Source organism: Doryrhamphus excisus, linkage group LG16 (genome assembly GCF_037039965.1).
Source record: "Doryrhamphus excisus strain RoL-2023G ecotype Guam linkage group LG16, RoL_Dexc_Guam_v1.1, whole genome shotgun sequence".
Lineage (NCBI taxonomy): Eukaryota > Metazoa > Chordata > Actinopteri > Syngnathiformes > Syngnathidae > Doryrhamphus > Doryrhamphus excisus.
The window spans coordinates 16,485,070-16,508,367 of NC_136372.1; the positions used below are offsets into that span (position 1 = coordinate 16,485,070).

Below are 23,298 nucleotides of genomic sequence, written 5' to 3' on the forward strand. Positions count from 1 at the left end.
TATGATGCATGAGCATGACTGCCAGGTAACCACACATGTTACCTCTGCCAAAAAATGGTATCGATATGAAGTGTGACGTCAAATTTATGTCAAAGCTTGTTGCAGCACACGCAATTTTTCTACAGCCTTTTTGCTACATTTGCACTTTTGATTGATCCTCTGCACCTTTTTTTGTAGAAGTATTTCACTTTGCTTACGGCTACACTGCATGGGTCATGCTATACTACTAACTGCTATACCAACTAATAGCGGTGTCACGAGACAAGACTATATACAACCAAGACAAAGTCTGTAGGACTGACAAAAGGTCTCACTCCGTTCAGGCTGTTGTTCTATGGAAGAAACCAATGCACAGAGTGCCTGTTTGGAGGCGAGAGACGAGGAAAAAGTGACACGTATGCACATGCCAGCAACATTAGCGCTCATGTTCAGTTATTGTGTGATGAATTAATTCATTATCGTTTCAGGCCTAGTTCCCACAAGTTTATCATAGGCTTAAATTTAGAATCACGTTAATGTGACTTGTCATGCTAAGACGTGGTTGCGTTGTGCAAACATAAAGCCAATTATTATTGACGTTATTCAATGTTTTACTGAACAAAACTCATTTCGAGAGTGCAACAGCGGTGATGTCGCCAGCGCGCCAACAACGGGAAAGTGTCGCTTTCCGCCGTGTCAGCTTCACAGTCTCATCGCCGCTCTCGCTGCCTGTTCACCGCCTCAGACGGGCAGTGCATCGAGAGGGTTGGCCTCGTTTGCTCACATTGCTCACTTTGCATAACATACCATTGCGTCAATATATACTGTATTACTGCAATATATTAGCAATGGCTGAAAACCCCTGAAACGGTCTTGTCTTGTCCTGCATGTGACCCTTTGCACCGTGCCGCTTACACCTCCATTTATCGCCCGCCCCCAGCAGTGTCGTAATGGTAAAGGTACACATTGTGGCTAAGGCCTACTACACTATAGTGAAGAATGTGTTCATTTATTGCATTGTGGGTTTGTCATTTATGGTTGATAACAAGTCAACCCTGTTGCTATGTACTCCTTTTGTAACAACTTGAACTTGTAACGCTTTTTTTCTTCATGATTGTAATGTTAAACATGTAACTGTTGAATGCAGGGGTGTCCAAGTTGTGGCGTTTTACGGCCTGCCGCACACTCAAAAATCAATTATTGTGGGAATGAATGAAGTCACTTACAAGAAGAAAGTTGAAATAGCAAAATTATAACAGCAGAAATGAAAACAAAACAGCCGTCATTTGACACGAACAAAGTCAAAATATTAAGTGAAAAATGTCATATTCTAACGATGAGAAAAAAGTCCCAATTTTATGAAAATAAACATGTAATATTAGGAAGAAAGATAATGTCATATTAGCACCAATAGTTGTCATTTAAAAGAGTGAAAAAGTCATAATATTATGAGAAGATAATTTACAAAAATTATTTCAATTGAAATGTTTAGAAAATAAAAAAAATTAAAAATGGGTATAGAAAAAAGCCCCAATTTTATAAAAATAAACATGTAATATTAGGAAGAAAGATAATGTCATATTATCACTGTAATTGTCATTAAAAAAATAGGTTGAGTGAAAAAGTCATAATATTATGAGAAGATAATTTACAAAAATTATTTCAATTGAAGTGTTTGGAAAATTAAAAAAATAAAAAATGGGTGGCGAAAAAGCCCCAATTTTATAAAAATAAACATGTAATATTAGGAAGAAAGATAATGTCATATTAGCACCAATAGTTGTCATTTAAAAAAAAACATAGGTTGAGTGAAAAAGTCATAATATTATGAGAAGATAATTTACAAAAATTATTTCAATTGAAATGTTTGGAAAATAAAAAAAAATTAAAAATGGGTATAGAAAAAAGCCCCAATTTTATAAAAATAAACATGTAATATTAGGAAGAAAGATAATGTCATATTATCACTGTAATTGTCATTAAAAAAAATAGGTTGAGCGAAAAAGTCATAATATTATGAGAAGATAATTTACAAAAATTATTTCAATTGAAGTGTTTGGAAAATTAAAAAAAAATAAAAATGGGTGGCGAAAAAAGCCCCAATTTTATAAAATAAACATGTAATATTAGGAAGAAAGATAATGTCATATTAGCACCATAGTTGTCATTAAAAAAATACGTTGAGCGAAAAAGTCATAATATTATGAGAAGATAATTTACAAAAATTATTTCAATTGAAATGTTTGGAAAATAAAAAAATAAATAAAAATGGGTGGAGAAAAAAGCCCCAATTTTATGAAAATAAACATGTAATATTAGGAAGAAAGATAATGTCATTATCAATGTAATTGTCATTAAAAAAAATTGGTTGAGTGAAAAAGTCATAATATTATGAGAACATAATTTACAAAAATTATTTCAATTGAAATGTTTGAAAAGAAAAATGGGTGGAGAAAAAAGCCCCAATTTTATGAAAATAAACATGTAATATTAGGAAGAAAGATAATGTCATATTAGCACTGCAGTTGTCATTAAAAAAATAGGTTGAGTGAAAAAGTCATAATATTATGAGAAGTTAATTTAAAAAAATAATTTCAATTGAAATGTTTGGAAAAAAAAAAGCCCCACATTTATGGTAATTATAGGTGGTAATAAATAATAGATAAATAGAAGATAATAGAATAAATAAAGATGGTAATAAATGCCATTTCCTAGCATACCGACATGAATTGCTCCTTTCCTTTTTGTGGCCGTAGGCGGCAAAATTTTGGACACCGCTGCTTTAATGCTTCCGGTTGATTCCTTGGCATACGTCCTCTAAAAGAATTTTGTTTATCTTCTTCAAATATTGACATCAATTCATAGAAAGCTGCCATAACCAGATGTGATATTGCTGGCAGTTTTATATGTAAAAAAAAATGAATAAATGGGGTCCCTGTCAACCTCTGTCCCTCCACAGCCACCCCAGTATCCACATTAACACTGTGTTTGTCCCCCCCTTCCCCCTCTCCCCCCACAACAACCACACCTCCTGCTTTCCTTGTCTCTCCTCCTCCTCCTCCTCCTCCTCCCTCTGCGCGCCCCATCTGCCTAATCCAGTCTCATGTAAGTTGGTTCCATTCATTCAGTCTTATTCTCGGGCTGGGTATTCCTGAAACTAGCTTTGTTTGCTGTGACGTGAGGCCGATAAACGCTAATTGACCCACCGAAAAATTATAAAAAAAAAAACTCTCACACGTCAGTTTTACTGATACCCAGCCCTGTCGTGTGTGTGTGTGTGTGTGTGTGTGTGTGTATCTCTACTTCGATTAATCATTCGTTGTCACCCACCTACATTCATACAGGAAAACGTGCATGCCGTCCTTGCTAAACGGTTCTTCAGTTGTTGGTGGAACAGTGGCTCCTCTGGCACCCCCCCCCCCATCCCGTTACGCCACATATTGGTTCTTCTTTTGGTGATACGTTTGACAATATCGTAGTGTTTTTCTCCTTTGTGCTTCATTATTGCCTAAAGGTCTCATATTATATCATTACTCAACTCACAGTGGTGTATTCAGTGTGCTACCCGAAATCCAAAACTGGAATTTCGACAGTTTTAAAGTACTTCTAATGTTGTTTTGTTCATTCCTGTATGTCCGACATTGTGTGGCACCGAGAAGCTTTTTTAAAAACCTTGAATTATTTTTTAGCTAAAGTGCTAAAATTACGCTCCCTTTTAAACAGCAACAGCATGCTATTAGCCTATTCGCTATTATATACCGTAAATCAGGGGTGGGCAAACTACGGCCCGGGGGCCACATCCGGCCCGCCAAGTGTTTGAATACGGCCCGCCCAATCTTTCCAAAGTATTTCATTTAAACTCAACATGGCATCATGGCCTGAGCCAACCTTTTGATGGTTTTATCAATTTCGTTTTTTCACATGGTCTGTTGTTTACAAAGTGCTCCTGAAAAAGGGACACAAGCACATAATAATAATAATAATAATAATTATTATTATTATTAGATTATTATATTAATGCTAATTATTATATTAATTATATATAATATTGTTGTTATATTTGCATATTTTACATAATAATATAATAATAATTATTGTAATTTTATTGTAATTATTATAATATTTTATTATTTTTAAAATATTTAAATATAAATATAAAATAATAAATAATAATTGCAGATTGCATGACAATTTTACAGATACAATAATACCAGGTGGACTGTTACGTGTAAAATATATAGTCCCCCCCCCCCCCCCCCCCGTAAATTTTGTCATATCAATGCGGCCCGCGAGTCAAAAAGTTTGCCCACCCCTGCCGTAAATTATAGCTCCCTTATATGCTCTGGTCTTTATTTTTTATGTGTAGCGAAGCCTGCCTTTTTCATCATTTGCTCGTATTTCAACTGTAGGTGAAAAAATTCATATTCATCCAGTCATGCCTTTTTAGGCTGGACTAGGACCTCAACTAAACTGTTCCACGAGGTTGGAAGCCAGGCTAAATGTCTTGTCTAAATCCCGACCATTCATGAAATTGATGTGCGTCCAATCAGCGTGTAGTTAAGCCTTCTCAGCTGATCAACGCGATGACGAGTTCGCTACATCACGGGTTTGTTGCCGATTACAAGTAAACTGTTGTTTAGCTTTGTCGTGTGACTTGTTCAAATCATAGATTTGGCGTTAATAATATCACTGCGTCTAAATAACAAGACATTTATGGCAAAATAATTAATCGGTTCATTAATTTTGATTTATTTTATTTTTATTTAATGTTGATTTATTTTATTTTTATTTAATTTTGATTTATTTTATTTATTTTTTTGCTTTTTATGTTTGTCACTGTCAGTTTGTCGTCCTTTTTTTTTTGCCGCACAGCGTGTGTGTGTGTGTGAATATTGGAAGTGTGTGCATGCGTGCTAACGAGCAGTCTCCCTAACTTCCTGTTCTCTTCAGTGGACAACCAGCACATGCTGCACTACATCCGAGATAAGACAGCGGTGCCGTATTTCAGCAACCTGGTCTGGTTCATCGGCAGCCACGTCATCGAACTGGATAAGTGCGTGCAGACAGATGAAGAGTAAGCACATTGTACTTTTTATTCTATTGTCAAGGATGGCCTCCAGGGGTCGCCCTTGCTCTTTGTTTTTAACCACCCAGAAGCACCTCAGTCACAGTTACGTATGTCCGACCCTGAACATGTGATATAATATGACATTTTAAATCAGGGGTCTCAAACTCAATTTACCTGGGGGCCACCGGAGCGAGGTTCTGGGTGAAGCCGGGCCGCATCAGATTTAAAAAAAAAAAAAAACAAAACAAAACACATTTATTAAAAAATCAATAAAAAACTATCTTCAATGCTTTTGCTTCTGCTATACCCTACACTTTTTCAGTACTTTGGTTCCGGTTTTCCACACCAAAATATCTGATAAAACATTCCACTGTTCTCAAATATCTTTTATATTATTTATAAAATATATTATAATAATTATAAATAATATTTATAATATTTTTCTATACACAAAATAAGATAAAAATGAATAAATAAACAAATTAAGAATAAAGACAATAAATCAATCAGTAATAAATAAGTAAAATAATAATAAAACAGCAAATAAGAAAAACGTAAGAAACCACATACAGTTGGTAGAGAACTTATTTTTTTAAGATTCAAATGTACAGTATTAAGTTATTTAACCTTTTACATGAACATTAATGAAACGTAATAATTTTACCCAATTAGCAAGTTAGCATCGTACTCGGTTCCATCTGGGAGCAGCGTCGTAACTTTAACAACATGTTTGATGAGATGCTTTATCTTGACGTGTATTTTCCGTTTTTATTCCAAATCATTTCCTGCATTTATTTGTACCCAGCGTCATAAGCCTTTAGCTTCATTGCTAATCCAAAGCAAAGCAGGGTAGGGTAACAGTATGGGCGGGGCAAAATCATGTTAATTGTGTCCGGTGTGCACACAGCTTTAAGCTGTCATTTCAACATTAAACTTTGGTATCAAGGTGGGGGGCCTCAAACTAGCGGCTCGCGTGCCGCATTTGGCCCGCGGGCCGCAAGTTTGAGACCCCTGTTTTAAATGATGAAAAAAAAAAAAAAAAATCCTCTCTGCTATTTTCTCAGGCACAAGAACCGAGGCAAGTTAAGCGACTTGGTCGCCGAGCACCTCGACCACCTTCACTACCTGAACGACATCCTCATCATCAACTGTGAATTCCTCAATGACGTTTTGACCGACCACCTCCTCAACCGCCTCTTCTTACCCCTTTATGTGTACTCATTGGTCAGCCATGAAACAGTAAGTTGGTTCCCAAATAGCTCAAATTATGAATGTGACCTTTTCAATTATTTTTATTTTATTTTTTTCCTTTAGTCTGATGAGCGAAAGATCAACCCTCAGGTGTCCCTCTACCTGCTCTCTCAAGTAAGCAACCTTAAATGACATTTTGGAGCCCCCTATGGGCTGCAATGGTTTTTGCCATTGCAGAACATTGACAAACGATCGTAGTCAAACAATCGCTGATTGGTTGATCGCAAAGAAGAACGGGTGTGGGTAAAACGCGGACTGTGGACCGCAGACCGCGGTCTAAGTAAACGATTCTGATTGGTCCATTTCAAGATTGACAAGATTCCACCTTGGTGATTGTTGAAGAATTAGACCATGTTGGCAGGGACGCCATGATAGATGTTTTCATAGTCAAACCATCGCTGATTGGTTGATCGCGAACAAGAAAACGCGATGTGGGTAAAACGCGGACTGTGGACTACGGACCGCGGTCTAAATAAACAATTCTGATTGGTCCATTTCAAGATTGACAAGATTGGTGAACTAACACAATATTTCACACTCTGATGTTCCAGGTGTTTCTGATCATCCACTATCAGCCCCTCGTCAACGCCCTGGCCGACGTGATCCTTAACGGAGACCTGTCCGTCTTCATCCCGCAGATGGACCTTCATAGCACACACAAGAACACGGTAGGTGGTATGCGTTTTTCTCCACACATCGATACACTCGGCATAGTTAAAGGACACATAATTTTTTTTTTACACTTTTCTGACTTACATATCTTGTTAGAATGCTGTATTATCGTCTTTCACATAATGAGGTTTGCGCATTTGAAAGTGAGAGTCCTGCGAGACGTTTGGGGTGGCTCTGAACGCTCAGTTTCAGTTTTTTTTTTCCTAACACGGGCTCCCTGTGACTTCCCCGTTGAGCCGGCGACTTCCTTACATGGGCGTGCCCGGCTATAAGCTGAGTGAGACCAATCACAGCCCGGAGGCGGGTTGTGTGTGTGTAATAAATTAAAAAGGACCATTTTGGAGAAATCCAAGGAAATACAGCTGGAATAGGTGCAGATTCTGGAAGATCTAGAACGATTTCTGTGGGAGTTATTGTGTGTCGCTGCTCTATAGGAGTCCATAACTCAATACAAAGGGCCCAAAATAAGCATAATAGGTTCCCGTTAAGTCTGGGGTCTCAAACACGCGGCCCGCGGGCCGAATGTGGCCCGCAGGACACTAGTTTGAGGCCCCCGCCTTGATATGAAAGTTTAAATGTTAGTTTGATATGGATGCTGTATGGTATCATGTACCCAGAAAAAAATTATTACGTTTGATTAATGTTCATGTTAAAGGTTAAATAACTGTTAATAGTTATCCTCCCTACTCGTGTGGAAGTGGTAAGTTTTTGGCCCCCTGCGTTAAGTGGTCAAAATAGAAACTGTAATTATAGACTTGATTAATAAGCAACCAATATTTGCTAAATACATTATGGCAAATTCTAATATAAATTGTTGCGTGCATACTTACCCACCATTAATATGCAACACACACACACAGACCCACAAGCTGGTTATAAGATGTGGGTGGGGGTAGTATCTACTTTTTATTCCCTAATTCATAGTCCCTAATCAGTGCAGAAACATGCAAATAAAATAGCTTCTTGATTCTTTCTCTCTGCCACCCGCTCACCTTTCCTAACTCATTCCCCCCTTCTGTCATTTTCAAATTTAGACAGCCCCCCACCCCCTTAAGCCTTCCACCCCTGCTTTCTTTGGTTTTGACCATCTGTTTTTGTAGTAGGGTGGGTGTTAGCCTCGTATGCAGACAGCATTTCTGAGAACCTTCGCGGTTGTTCACCTCACTGCGTGCGTCCGCTAAGCGCCGCTTTTTCAGAAGCAGCCTACCTTTTCAGTGAACGCGAGGCGCTAAGTGTTATAACAGTGCTGGTCGGGTCGACCACAACAGAGGGGGAGCATCTGTACACAAACCCGAGTCTGACACCTACTGTGTTTATGTATTCAGCAGCAGCAGGCTTTAAAAGTGTGGACAGTTTGAAACATACGTACATTGGAACCTCCATTTTTGTCAAATTGTCAATTTGTCAAATGTGGCCCGAAGGACACTAGTTTGAGGCCCCCGCCTTGATATGAAAGTTTAATGTTTGATATGGATGCTGTATGGTATCATGTACCCAGAAAAAATTATTCCGTTTGATTAATGTTCATGTTAAAGGTTAAATAACTGTTAATAGTTATCCTCCCTATCCGTGTGGAAGTGGTAAGTTTTTGGGTTTGATATGGATGCTGTATGGTATCATGTACCCAGAAAAAAATTATTCCGTTTGATTAATGTTCATGTTAAAGGTTAAATAACTGTTAATAGTTATCCTCCCTATCCGTGTGGAAGTGGTAAGTTTTTGGGTTTGATATGGATGCTGTATGGTATCATGTACCCAGAAAAAAATTATTCCGTTTGATTAATGTTCATGTTAAAGGTTAAATAACTGTTAATAGTTATCCTCCCTATCCGTGTGGAAGTGGTAAGTTTTTGGGTTTGATATGGATGCTGTATGGTATCATGTACCCAGAAAAAATTATTCCGTTTGATTAATGTTCATGTTAAAGGTTAAATAACTGTTAATAGTTATCCTCCCTATCCGTGTGGAAGTGGTAAGTTTTTGGGTTTGATATGGATGCTGTATGGTATCATGTACCCAGAAAAAAATTATTCCGTTTGATTAATGTTCATGTTAAAGGTTAAATAACTGTTAATAGTTATCCTCCCTATCCGTGTGGAAGTGGTAAGTTTTTGGCTATTTAAGTTTAAAGGAAAAGACTTGAAGGCTACCGTTTAGGTCGCTAGCGCTCTAGTTTGCGAGTTAGCATGTGTCTCAAGACCCCTGCAGTTGCGCAATATGTTGTAAATAAAAAAGTATAAATGTGACTATAGTCGTGTTTTGTCATGTCTACAGGGCTCTAATAATGCTTTGTTCATTTTAATCTGAAAAAAAAATTAGTCTACCCACCAACTATATGCGTTTTTGTTTTTTTGGAAAACCTGATGCGGCCCAGCCTTGCCCAGACCCTAGCTCCAGTGGCCCCCAGGTAAATTGAGTTTGAGACCCCTGTTTTAAGTGTGTTATTCCGGCCTTGTTGTCCTGCAACAACAAGATCCAGTTACATTTTGATAAATGTTTTTTGTTAATTAATCATAATTCGGATTATTTGTTCTGCGTCAGTGCAGGTGGTCACATTGCACTTCCTGCAACGCGTCAAGAAAGCAGATCAGATGATGACATTAGTATTGCAACATATGCCTTTTATGGAAATTTCATATGCATGTGCTTACAGCGGTCGGTCAACATGCACTTCACTGACACATGTCTGTGGCATGTTCCTCGGTAACCAGAACGAGATCGGTGTGTTTCTATGTGTCTCTTAAGCACCGTGACCTCCATTAATTTCTCAGCATCGGCACCAGAGCGTGAGCGGTTTACCAGAACATAGTCATCTGACAGGTGTAGCCCACGCAAAAGATACTAGTCTGTGGTTTGATGTGCACGTTGCAGCCACTATACAGTGCAATCCCACAGGTTTCACACCTTCCTTTCACTCACTTGCCTCCGGAAGCATTCAGAGTCGACACTGACTTCAGTTATCGGCTCTTTGACCTCGGTTTTGACAGACGTGTTTGGAATCACGTGCTCTAAATATGTTACATTAAATATGTTATTTATGTCATTGATTGACTTGCAGATTGGCAATGAATGTTTTTTTTTTCTTCCCAAATTGAGCTAATAAGGAAGTATATGAAAGTCAACATAGACGTGGTATTATGACGCACCGGGTACGAATAATTGTCAGTAATATTTGTCAAAAGCCGCACTAAAAAGGGGTTTGAACACGCAAGGCTTCAGCATTTTGCTTAAGACTGTCCTGATCTGAGATTAATATGAGCCGATATCAGCAAAAAAAACTAGTAGTACTCACTAGTTAGCTTGCTAGCTTGTTAATGGTTAAAGCCACGACCGTCTGTTGTGTCCCTGCAGTGATCCCGTAGCCTGCACATTCCAGTTGAACAAATGTGGTGTAAACAAACGGTAATCGCAATGGAGATGTGACTATAGGGGTGTTATTTTGTGCCTGCAGGGCTCTAATAATGCTAAAAAAAATTGTATTTAACTTCACTTATCATGGTCAAGTGTGCAACCAATTCACCATGAGAGATGACTGTACTTTGCAGCGCTTTGAGGTGATCCTCCAGGGGTCTCAAACACATAGCCCACGGGCCAAATGTGGCCCGCAGGACACTTGTTTGAGGCCCCCGCCTTGATATGAAAGTCTAATCTTAGTGCGGTCCTGATCTACACAAATGAAGGCAGTGCAGCCCATACTTAAACATATTCATCTTTTGTCTGAATATATTCGGGAAACTACTGCTTCCGGCACGTGAATGCTGAGAAAGTGTAACACACACAGACAAAGTGTACATGCATGTGTTTATGTGCTGCATGGTTCCTTGTGTGCTCGACGGTTTGTGTTTGCTAAAGAGGTAGGGTGAAATAGGGCATCTGAGTTTCAGTTTGAGTATCTTCATCCGTCTCAAAACATGATGCACGGGGAGACATTATCGTGGTCATTAGAAGGTTAAGATCAGGGGTCTCAAACTCAATTTACCTGGGGGCCACTGGAGCTAGGGTCTGGGCAAGGCTGGGCCGCATCAGGTTTTCCAAAAAAAAAAAAAAAAACGCATTTATTACAAACAGAAAAATATACAAACTTTTTCATTGCTTTGGTTCGGATTTTCTACAATAAAAGCTCTGATAAAACATTCCACTGTTCTCAAATATCTTAATTTTTATTTTTCTGCACAAAATAAGATGAAAAATAAAGAAAATCAAGAAACCACATATAGTTGGTGGGTAGACAAATTATTTGTTTTCAGATTAAAATGAACAAAGCATTATTAGAGCCCTGTAGACATGACAAAACACGACTATAGTCACATTTATACTCTTTTTATTTACAACATATTGCGCAACTGCAGGGTCTTGAGACACATGCTAACTCGCAAACTAGAGAGCTAGCCACCTAAACGGTAGCCTTCAAGTTATTTCCTTTAAACTTAAATAGCCAAAAACTTACCACTTCCACACGTATAGGGAGGATAACTATTAACAGTTATTTAACCTTTAACATGAACATTAATCAAACGTAATAATTTTTTCTGGGTACATGATACCATACAGCATCCATATCAAACCCAAAAACTTACCACTTCCACACGGATAGGGAGGATAACTATTAACAGTTATTTAACCTTTAACATGAACATTAATCAAACGTAATAATTTTTTCTGGGTACATGATACCATACAGCATCCATATCAAACTTGCCCGGGCCACGCTAACATTAAACTTTCATATCAAGGCGGGGGCCTCAAACTAGTGTCCTGCGGGCCACATTTTGCCCGCGGGGCCGCGTGTTTGAGACCCCTGCTTAAGATGAAACCCTTCTCCCTTTATCTGCAGTCCTGACAGCTTCACCACATGCATACTCACTATCGCCTTGGAATCACGTCATGTTAAGACCACTATCGCCTTTGAGCAAATTAAGCCAATAATTATTATCAGCATTACTCAGTTTTACTGTAAGACACTTCATATCCTCTCACCAAGTTCTTATCTATGCAGACCAGCTGTTTCCTTTGTGTCTGCGTGTGGTTGGAGTGTCGTGTTTGCCGGTCAGTGTCTCTGCATCAGTGATGTAGCGTGAACAACCTGACACATCAGTAGCAATTTACTGTAAGAGAGCGTCTAGCGTGTAAATAGCTACCATTTCAAGTTTATGTGGTGTATATATATATATATATATATATGTATATATAAGCTTTCTGGAAAAGCGTCTCTGGGCTGTGAGTGCACCTTCTGTAAAAATAAGAAAAAAAAAACCAATAAAAAATATTCACTTCATGAAAGATTTTTTGTCAACGTGATGTCACCGACCAGTAAACAACCTGAAATGAAGTTATGATTATCATTTGCATGTAGAAAATAGCAAAATTAATCTGTTTTGGTTTCATGAGCACTTTAATGCATACTTTACATCACAGTTTATTCATTGGGGTACATAACAGTAAGAACACTCCGTACCGAGAGGGAGAAAGGTTAGACTCTCATCTTTCATTCATTCATTCATTCATTTTCTACCGCTTTTTCCTCACAAGGGTCGCGGGTGGTGCTGGAGCCTATCCCAGCTGTCTTTTGGGCGAGAGGCGCGGGGTACACCCTGGACTGGTAGCCAGCCAATCACAGGGCACATATAGACAAACAACCATTCACACTCACATTCATACCTATGGACAATTTGGAGTCGCTAAATTAACCTAGCATGTTTTTGGAATGTGGGAGGAAACCGGAGTACCCGGAGAAAACCCACGCATGCACGGGGAGAACATGCAAACTCCACACAGAGATGGCCGAGGGTGGAATTGAACCCTGGTCTCCTCGCTGTGAGGTCTGCACGCTAACCACTAGATTGCTGTGCCGCCCTCTCATGTTTCATGACAAAAAAAAAAAAAAGGTTTGTTTCTACACTTGACCCTACATCGGTAAGTTTCAGCAAAATATCAGTTCTCAACAAAAAAGGGAGAAAAACAGCTTCTTGTGAAGCACAACTTTCACTTTAAGAACTTAGCCATATGCGCTACATTTAGCGGACTGCACGGTGGACGAGTGGTTTGCATGTTCTCCCTGTGCGTGTATGGGTTTTCTCCGGGGTGACACCAAATTTTCCATAGGTATGAATGTGAGTGTGAATGGTTGTTTGTCTATATGTGCCCTGTGATTGGCTGGCCACCAGTTTAGGGTGTACCCCGCCTCTTGCCCAAAGACCCGCAACCCTCGTCAGCGGCATAGAAAATAGATGGATGGGTACATTTAGCCAAAATATAAACATAAACAACACAATTATTTTTCCTCTCAATGCATAATTTCTTTTAACACTACAACACTGGGCGGCACGGCGGTCGAGTGGTTAGCGTGCAGACAGCTAGGAGACCAGGGATCAATTCCACCCTCGGCCATCTCTGTGTGGAGTTTGCATGTTCTCCCCGTGAAATGCGTGGGTTTTCTCCGGGTACTCCGGTTTCCTCCCACATTCCAAAAACATACTAGGTTAATTAGCGACTCCAAATTGTCCATAGGTATGAATGTGAGGCCACCCCGCCTCTCGCCTAAAGACAGCTGGGATAGGCTCCAGCATCCCTTGCGACCCTCGTGAGGAAAAAGCGATAGAAAATGAATGCATGAACAACACTGTGTAGCATGTATATCTATGGGAAAGTTGCAGTTCTTATAAAATCCACTACTGCTACTACGTATATGGCTTGTTTTTTCCGGCTTAAAACTGCACCAAACATGCTTTCTCTTCTATTGTGGAGTTGCATCATCACCTCTTTCCGGTAGCGAATGATTAACTTAAGGATAATGAACTAATTCCAATGCATCTTCCGCTTCCTTGCAGGCAAGTTCAGGAGGGGTACGGCGTTTCACCAAGCCACCAGAGTCTTTGGAGCGCTCGCTGGAGCTTTCCCGCCACCGTGGTCGCAAAAGGACCCAAAAGAGGCCAAACTACAAGAACCTGGGCGAGGAGGATGATGACGGGGTTACTGGAGGAGGAGGAGGAGCAGGAGGAGGAGGAGCAGGCGGCGGAGGCGGTCGGGAAGGCGGAGAGGAGGGCTGGGACGATAACAGCAGAGGAGGAGAGGGAGGCCGAGAGAGGGAGAAGGGAAAAGGTACAGATCTTGTAGGAGCAGGTGGGAGTTCTAAGGGAAGCAGAGCGAGTGGGGATGCGGCGGAAGGTGAGTTGTGAGACAACAGGATCGTTTTTTTTTTTGTCTTTGTTCATCTCCGTGAGTCTGATGCGGTCTGCCATGGGGTACCACCCCGGTTATCCAAAAGCCACCTTTGCAGCAGCCCAAACGAGCGCTCTTGTGTTGGCGTAGGGACAAAAATATGCCTCCCTTATTTGGCACTTCCATTTGGTTCCCATGGCTACCACTTATCATACATCATGTCCTCCATTAGAAGTCAGCTGTCCATTTCCGCAATGACGTATCATCCATCCTGTGCTCCTCATCTGTCCGCCTGTCTCTTAATCTTGCTCTGTGTGTGTGTGTGGGTCTGTGTGTGTGTGTGTGTGTGTGTCTTTGAAGCCAAACACAGTGGAATCTCTAAAGCAGGGGTGGGCAAACTTTTTGACATTGATATGACAAAATTTACGGGGGGGGGGACTATATATTTTACACGTAACAGTCCACCTGGTATTATTGTATCTGTAAAATTGTCATGCAATCTGCTATTATTATTTATTATTTTATATTTATATTTAAATATTTTAAAAATAATAAAATATTATAATAATTACAATAAAATTAAAATAATTATTATTATATTATTATTATTATGTAAAATATGCAAATATAACAACAATATTATATACAATTAATATAATAATTAGCATTAATATAATAATCTAATAATAATTATTATTATTATTATTATTATTATTATTATTATGTGCTTGTGTCCCTTTTTTCAGGAGCACTTTGTAAACAACAAACCATGTCAAAAAACGAAATTGATAAAACCATCAAAAGGTTGGCTCAGGCCATGATGCCAGGTTGTATGTTGAGTTTAAATGAAATGCTTTGGAAAGATTGGGCGGGCCGTATTCAAACACTTGGCGGGCCGGATGTGGCCCCCGGGCCGTAGTTTGCCCACCCCTGCTCTAAAGGTCAACCTTTGATTTGTTTTGATTTCAAAACAATTGACCCCATAGTAAGTCATGGATTTCCAAAGTTTTTTCCCTCATATTTTGTATTATATATTATATTATATATTTATTCTAAGACCAGGGTTCAATTCCACCCTCGGCCATCTCTGTGTGGAATTTGCATGTTCTCCCTGTGCATGCGTGGGTTTTCTCCACATTCCAAAAACATGCTAAGTTAATCAGGTATGAATGTGAGTGTGAATGGTTGTTTGTCTATATGTGCCCTGTGATTGGCTGGCCACCAGTCCAGGGTGTACCCCGCCTCACGCCCCGAAGACAGCTGGGATTCCTCGTGAGGAAAAAGCGGTAGAAAATCAATGAATGAATGAACATTATTAGAGCCCTGTAGACATGACATAATACCCCTATAGTCACTTTTACACCCGAATTACCCAATATAGTAGACATACTAAGAGAAAATTAGACTCTGTTTAGCTACCAATACTCTCCCAATCACTGGTTATTGCGCAGTACCTTCCACAGAGTACAACGCCGGGAGCAGTATCTAAGAAGTTTTCTTCGGGTTACTCCGGTTTCCTCCCACATTCCAAAAAACATGCTAGGTTAATTAGCGACTCCAAATTGTCCATAGGTATGAATGTGAGTGTGAATGGTTGTTTGTCTATATGTGCCCTGTGATTGGCTGGCCACCAGCCTCTCGCCCTGAAGACAGCTGGGCTCCAGCATACCCATGACCCTCATGAGGATAAGCGGTAGAATGTGCACTCACTTTGGGGGGGGGGGGGGTACAAAACAATGAATCTCGCACACAATAAAACTAAAATAAAGTAAAATTATTCCAACAACATGCATGCTAGGTTAATTAGCGACTCCAAATTGTCCATAGGTATGAATGTGAGTGTGAATGGTTGTTTGTCTATATGTGCCCTGTGATTGGCTGGCCACCAGTCAGAGGCTGAAATACGTATATTTACATTTGAAATCAAAACACGAATAGTTGTGGTGTTCACTGATTAATCACTGATTTGTTGAGAAATTGTTGCAGCTGTGATTAACTCGGTTTTACTTTTCATAAGTGTAGCTCAAAGCACACACCATGCGCTAATCTTTTCATGGTTTCCATAACTTTGAGGTTACGCTGCTGTCTTATAAAAATGGGAAAATATTTTTTCCTGAAAAATTCAGACTTGTGCATCCAAAGGGTTGACTTGTGAGATTCCACTGTTCATCCAAGCCCGAGTCCTCCTTCACTTTGATTTTTATTTTTTGAATATTCTGTACAGAAATGTATGTATTTGAATGCATATTTTCTGACAGCAACACATGATACAAATTTCCAAATGTGGTGTTTTCCTTTTATTGTGGAAAACTATATTCGTCAATTCATAGTCATATAAGCTTTAAATGCATATAAAGAGTTTTACATGATATCACATATGCATGCAACTTGTCTATGTTTGCACACATAGAGATCGAGATGGTGGTGATGGAGACGTGTAAAGTGACGGAGCTGACCGAACAGAACATCACGGATGAAGAGAAGACCGCAGCAGCCACCCGCTCGCACACGCAAAGAAGCAGGTACATGATGATCACGTCCCAACGGTGACAAGAAAAAAAAACAAAACTTATTTTATCCTCTACTTGTCCCGCAGGCCGTTCTTAGACATGGTGTACAGCGCCCTGGACTGCTCCGATGACGACTACCATGCCCTGTTTGTCCTCTGCCTGCTCTACGCGGTTTCACACAGCAAAGGTTGGCCTTTTATTCTTTTATTGCACAATTTAAGGCTTCTTTCACTTGTCTGAATATCCTGCTTGTCTTTCTTCAGGTATAAACTGCGACCTTCTAGAGAGGCTGCAGCTGCCCGTCCCCGACCAGGAACGAAGCTCTTACAGTTTGGTGCTTGCCGAGAGGCTGATCAGAGTAATGAGCCAGGCAGCACAGCCAGGTGATATGCACTACGTGGAATTGCACCTCTAAGCATGCCTTGCTGGAATTATACAGTACATAATTATTACTAATAATAAATTATAAAAAATAATAATTAATAATAAATTATTATTAATACAAATGTTATTATTAACAATAAATTATTATTAATAATAAATAATAAATTATTAATAATTTAATAATTATTAATTATTAAAATGTTTTGTGTTTTTCTTGTGTTTAGATGGCAGGGTATGCTTTGCTGTAAAAATATTATTAATAAAAAATAATAAAAATTTGCTATTGATAATAATAAATTAATAAAAATAAATAATAATAAATTAATAAGAATTAATTATTTAATATTTTTGTGTTTTTTTGTGTTTAGATGGCAGGGTGCGCCTTGCTGTAAAAATATTAATAAAAAATGCTATTAATAATAAATTATTATTATTAATAATAATAAATTAATTAATAATAATTAATTGTTTTTGTGTTTTTCTTGTGTTTAGATGGCAGGGTGCACCTTGCTGTAAAATATTATTAATAAAAAATTGCTATTAATAATAAGAAATTATTATTATTAATAAATTATTATTATTATTATTATTATTATTAATAAAATAATTAATAATAAATAATAATAATTAATTGTTTTTGTTTTTTTCTTGTGTTTAGATGACAGGGTGCACCTTGCTGTAATAATAATAATAATACATTTTATTTAAAAGCGCCTTTCAGGACACCCAAGGTCGCTGTACAGGAGATAAAAACACCAATCTAAAATACAAGATAAAAGACAACAACCTAAAAAATATTAATAAAAAATCACTATTAATAATAATAAAAAATATTATTAATAATAATAAATTAATTAATAATAAATGAATTATAAATTTTTTGTGTGTTTTTCTTGTGTTTAGATGGCAGGGTGCGCCTTGCTACCCTGGAGCTCAGCTGCCTTTTGTTAAAACAATCCGTGTTGTCTGGAAGTCAGTGTATAATCAAAGACGTCCATCTGGCCTGTCTGGAGGTATGTCACGCACAACACACGTGTAACAATAACTAATATTTCTCTCATGAGTGTTTCCTGACTCATGCCAAAAGTCAGCTGGTGTAGGCTCCAGCTCACAGAGGACATCAAAGTTACTGTTACAGTTACTGTACCATACCCAACATAGACATAATGAGTGTGCTAAATAAACAACACCGCTGTCAGAAATACCACATCTTAGTCATATTATTATAGTTGCACATTACTTACAGACATGACAGAAGTATATTAGAAAGTATTAGTAACAGAAAAGTGTCCGCAATACACTAAAAATACATAAAAAAAAACAGCTCCATTGAGGCAAGATTACCCATTCAGGGCTGGAGGCGGGTCAGGCAGCACAAATCAAGCGCTCCTTCACTTGTCAGCTCACTTGTAAAGAAGCGTGGTGTCCTCTGTGTGGGGCTGTTTCAGTGGAAGAGGAACATTCCATGATGAAGGGCAAAAAAATCGTTATCGGTATTGAGAAGCAGGAAGATATCAACATACTTTGATCTTCTTGGAACTCTGAACTGCTTCCTCTTGTATTTTTTGTATTACTTCCTCTATCATTTTGATGCAGTGTACGTCATCTTCTACTCCATTGATTTACAGGAAGCAGGCGTTTCCCTGTTCCCCTGTTACCTTTTATTGTTGTATTGTTTTAATTATTGATTACATTCACGTATAGTCAGTGTTTGCTCAGGACCATTTGGACTGTTTTTCTTCTCCAGGCTTTACTTGATTTCAGTTTCTTTTGGCACCTCAGTTCGTAATAAAACTTTATACTGCAGTAGTTGCTTTGTGTTACATGGGATGTGCTTGAACATGCATTGTCTGCCTCTGCAAAGGGCGTAGCAGAAAACGTCAAAAACAGATTCCTATTCATAAGCCCTGCCGATTTGCAGGAATTAAAGCCGGTCGAAGCGGATCCGGTTTTAATTGTTGTTATGATTCTATGATTCCATGTGAAAACTCTTCCTGTGTTTGTCACAGGGGGCGAGAGAAGAAAGTCTGCACTTACTCCGGCGATTCTACAAGGTGAGTGAAGTGGACCCTACACTCTTCCATAAGTGGGTCGAAAATCACCCATACTAGAATCAATGCGTTTTTTTGGTTAGGAATAATCACTTGTATGATATTTAGTATTATATTTAGGACCACACAATAATAATCTAATGTTAGAAAAATCTTAATTTTTCACTTTTTCCCATCTTTGAAAAAGAAAATGACCCCGTACAACAATAGAAAATGTGAGGATCCATTATGTGTTGCATAAAGGTAAGTTAAAAATGTGAACAGCATGAGATCAAAAATATGATTTTTGAGGAATACCTGGAATATGCAATGATAAAAAAAAATTTCATTACTAAGATATTTCAAGAAAAACAACCTGACCGGGTCATTTTTGACCCACTTATGGAAGGTTAGGGTAATAACACAAAAACAAAAAATTCTTAAAATATATTAAAAATGTGAATGGCATGATATCAAAAACATGTTTTTTGAGGAATACCTGGAATATGAAATGATAAAAAAAATTAATTACAAAGATATTTCAAGAAAACAACCTGACTGGGTCATTTTTGACCCACTTATGGAAGGTTGGGGTAGTAACACAAAAACAAAAATTTCTTAAAATTATAAAAAGTAAGATAAAAATGTGAATGGCATCATATCAAAAATATAATTTTTGAGGAATACCTGTAATATGAAATAACAATTTTTCATTACAAAGATATTTCAAGAAAACCTGACCGGGTCATTTTTGACCCACTTATGGAAGGTTGGGGTAGTAACACAAAAACGAAAATTTGTTAAAAATTAAAAATGTGAATGGCATGATATCAAAAACATGTTTTTTGAGGAATATCAGGAATATGAAATGATAAAAAAATTTCAGAAAACAACCTGACCGGGTCATTTTTTACCCACTTATGGAAGGTTGGGGTAGTAACATAAAAACGAAGATTTCTTAAAATGTATAAAAGATAAGTTAAAAATGTGAACGGCATGATATCAAAAACATGTTTTTTGAGCAATACCTGGATTATGAAATGATAAAAATTTTTCAGAAAACAACCTGACCGGGTCATTTTTGACCCACTTATGGAAGGTTGGGGTAGTAACACAAAAAGTTCTTAAAAGTTAAAAATGTGAATGGCATGATATCAAAAATATGATATCATGCCAAATATGATGAAAATATGAAATATGAAAACAACCTGACCGGGTCATTTTTGACCCACTTATGCATCTAAGGGTTAAAGTAAAAGTCTTTTTGCACACCAAAATAATAAGTATTGTATAAATTCCTTCAAACATCAGAACATAAACATGAAATTTTTTTTGGTCATAAGAGTTACTAGGCATGGCAATTATTGATCTACAATTTTTGCATTAAAAAAAAAAATCTTCTTAGTTGTCCTTTTTTTCTTGTTCTTAAATAAGACCGTAGCATTGCAATATTTTTCAAGTATACATAAGTCAGAAGCAACTAAAGATGATTATCATCACATCCTAATGTGTACAGTCTAACAGGACCAACATAATTATGTTATGTTATTTATATCATACATAACTCAACAACATACAACATGTGCAATTGGGTATAGAACTCGCGGGCCGCATTGATATGACAAAATTTACGGGGGGGGGGGGTAGACTATATATTTTACACGTAACAGTCCACCTGGTATTATTGTATCTGTAAAATTGTCATGCAATCTGCTATTATTATTTATTATTTTATATTTATATTTAAATATTTAAAAAATAATAAAATATTATAATAATTACAATAAAATTAAAATAATAATTATTATATTATTATTGTGTAAAATATGCAAATATAACAATAATATTATATATAATTAATATAATAATTAGCATTAATATAATAATTATAATAATCATAATAGTTCTAATAATAATTATAATAATCTAATAATAATAATAATAATTCTTATTATTATTATGTGCTTGTGTCCCTTTTTTCAGGAGCACTTTGTAAACAACAGACCATGTCAAAAAACGAAATTGATAAAACCATCAAAAGGTTGGCTCAGGCCATGATGCCAGGTTGTATGTTGAGTTTAAATGAAATACTTTGGAAAGATTGGGCGGGCCGTATTCAAACACTTGGCGGGCCGGATGTGGCCCGCGGGCCGTAGTTTGCCCACCCCTGGTATAGAACCTGATATAAAAAAAAAAACCTTCCTTTTTTAATGCAAGACTTTCACTGACCTTTAGACGCTAATTGCAAATAGCATGCTTTGTGTACATCGCTGCATTAATACAAAAGACATATTTGCACTGCAGGGTGAGGAGATCTTTCTGGACATGTTTGAAGATGAGTACAGGAGCATGACAGTAAGTTGCCCTTTCCATTCCTAGCACATATTTGCACATATTTGTTTGGCATTAAAGCGGTGATCATTTCAGAGCAAACCACTGAATGTGGAGTATTTAATGATGGACGCCTCCATACTGCTGCCACCCACCGGCACGCCTCTGACTGGCATCGACTTTGTCAAGAGGTTGCCTTGCGGCGATGTGGAGAAGACACGCAGGGTGCGTTAAATCACTCAGTGGATTTCATCTCAACTCGCATCTCATGTGCTTTTTATGCTGTGGACCTTCTCCTCTCATCCGCATCCAGGCCATACGTGTGTTCTTCATGCTGCGATCGCTATCACTGCAGCTGCAAGGGGAACCGGAGACTCAGCTGCCTCTGACCAGACCCGAGGACCTCATCAAGACCGACGACGTCTTAGACCTCAGTAAGACCCACAAACCTGGCACTCCCGCAAAACATGATTGATTTGATGCAGACTCAAGGTCACTTCATTAGGTACACACTCGGATTCAAGATGACATAGATCAAGTATTCTTAATGCTCCTTGAAGTCTATTATATCTTGCCACTCTACTTATAACATTATTATAGAGCTCTCGACATGAAATAACAACCCTATATTCACATTTATACTTGTATTACCCAATAGAGTTGACATCATATGAGAAAATAAGCCATTTTTTACACCATTTTACTCACAGTGGAGTTACGGTAGCCATGACAGTCGTCCATTCATTCATTTTCGCGGGGGGTGCTGGAGCCTATCCCAGCTGTCTTTGGGCGTGAGGCGGGGTACACCCTAATCAGCCAATCACAGGGCACATATAGACAAACAACCATTCACACTCAACATTCATACCTATGGACAATTTGGAGTCGCTAATTAACCTAGCATGTTTTTGGAATGTGGGAGGAAACCGGAGTACCCGGAGAAAACCCACGCATGCACGGGGAGAACATGCAAACTCCACACAGAGATGGCCGAGGGTGGGGAAAGACAAAATAAGAAGCCAAAAAGTTACCACTTCCACACAAAATAGGAGAACTCATTCATGAATTCATTTTCTACCGCTTCTGAGTCTGCAGTCCAGGGTGTACCCCGCCTCTCGCCCCAAAGACAGCTGGGATAAGCTCCAGCACCCCCGCGGTAGAAAATGAATGAATGAATGAGTTCTCCTATTTTGTGTGGAAGTGGTAACTTTTTGGCTTCTTATTTTGTCTTTCCCCCACCCTCGGCCATCTCTGTGTGGAGTTTGCATGTTCTCCCCCGTGCATGCGTGGGTTTTCTCCGGGTACTCCGGTTTCCTCCCACATTCCAAAAACATGCTAGGTTAATTGGCGGCTGCTGGGATAGGCTCCAGCACCCCCCGCGACCCTCGTGAGGAAAAGCGGTAGAAAATGAATGAATGAATGAGTGTAAGGGTGTCTATAGGGGTGTTATTTCATGTCTGGAAGGCTCTAATAATGTTAAAACTGTATTTAGAAGATTGGAAGCCATTTTTCTCTGCTCTAACTACAAAAATATTTGCTTAACAAGTAAATGAGTAGATTTACTTATGCACTACTGTTATGTACTGATATGTTGAATTGAAGTAGTTGTTCTTCCTCCCATTTTTAGGACTGTTGACATTACTTTCAGTTTCAGTTTTTATCCAGTCCCTCCATTGTCGACATTTAATTCCAGTTGACACCCTGCTCAGTAGGATTGTGTCGAAAAATCACATCCATTGTCGAAAGATCTGCTCGTCACACCAAACCCACACTCCGCCCTTCTGTGGAAGCTAAGTAAAGCTGAGAATGGGTGGAGGTTTATTTCCCCTCTTTTGTCAAAACCTTTCACTCCCTTTTGACTCTTCTGACTTCTGACATAGTGACCTATCCCAAGGGTAGCCTCTCGTTTTACTAC

General features: G+C 38.4%; 1 protein-coding gene across 3 annotated transcripts in view; it reads left to right on the plus strand.

The window, feature by feature from the left end:
• clec16a (C-type lectin domain containing 16A) overlaps positions 1 to 23,298 on the plus strand; it is a 34,336-nt gene that overhangs the window by 3,956 nt on the left and 7,082 nt on the right. For 2 of the 3 annotated variants that reach the window (XM_078797003.1, XM_078797002.1), the window contains exons 6-18: positions 4,930 to 5,053; positions 6,112 to 6,286; positions 6,362 to 6,412; positions 6,850 to 6,966; positions 13,798 to 14,134; positions 16,539 to 16,650; positions 16,725 to 16,825; positions 16,902 to 17,021; positions 17,926 to 18,035; positions 19,032 to 19,076; positions 21,357 to 21,407; positions 21,480 to 21,608; positions 21,697 to 21,817. In XM_078797003.1, the coding sequence (XP_078653129.1) occupies positions 4,930 to 5,053; positions 6,112 to 6,286; positions 6,362 to 6,412; positions 6,850 to 6,966; positions 13,798 to 14,134; positions 16,539 to 16,650; positions 16,725 to 16,825; positions 16,902 to 17,021; positions 17,926 to 18,035; positions 19,032 to 19,076; positions 21,357 to 21,407; positions 21,480 to 21,608; positions 21,697 to 21,817 (1,593 nt within the window). The remainder of the gene's footprint in view (positions 1 to 4,929; positions 5,054 to 6,111; positions 6,287 to 6,361; positions 6,413 to 6,849; positions 6,967 to 13,797; positions 14,135 to 16,538; positions 16,651 to 16,724; positions 16,826 to 16,901; positions 17,022 to 17,925; positions 18,036 to 19,031; positions 19,077 to 21,356; positions 21,408 to 21,479; positions 21,609 to 21,696; positions 21,818 to 23,298) is intronic. The other variant, XM_078797004.1, reaches the window with a different exon arrangement.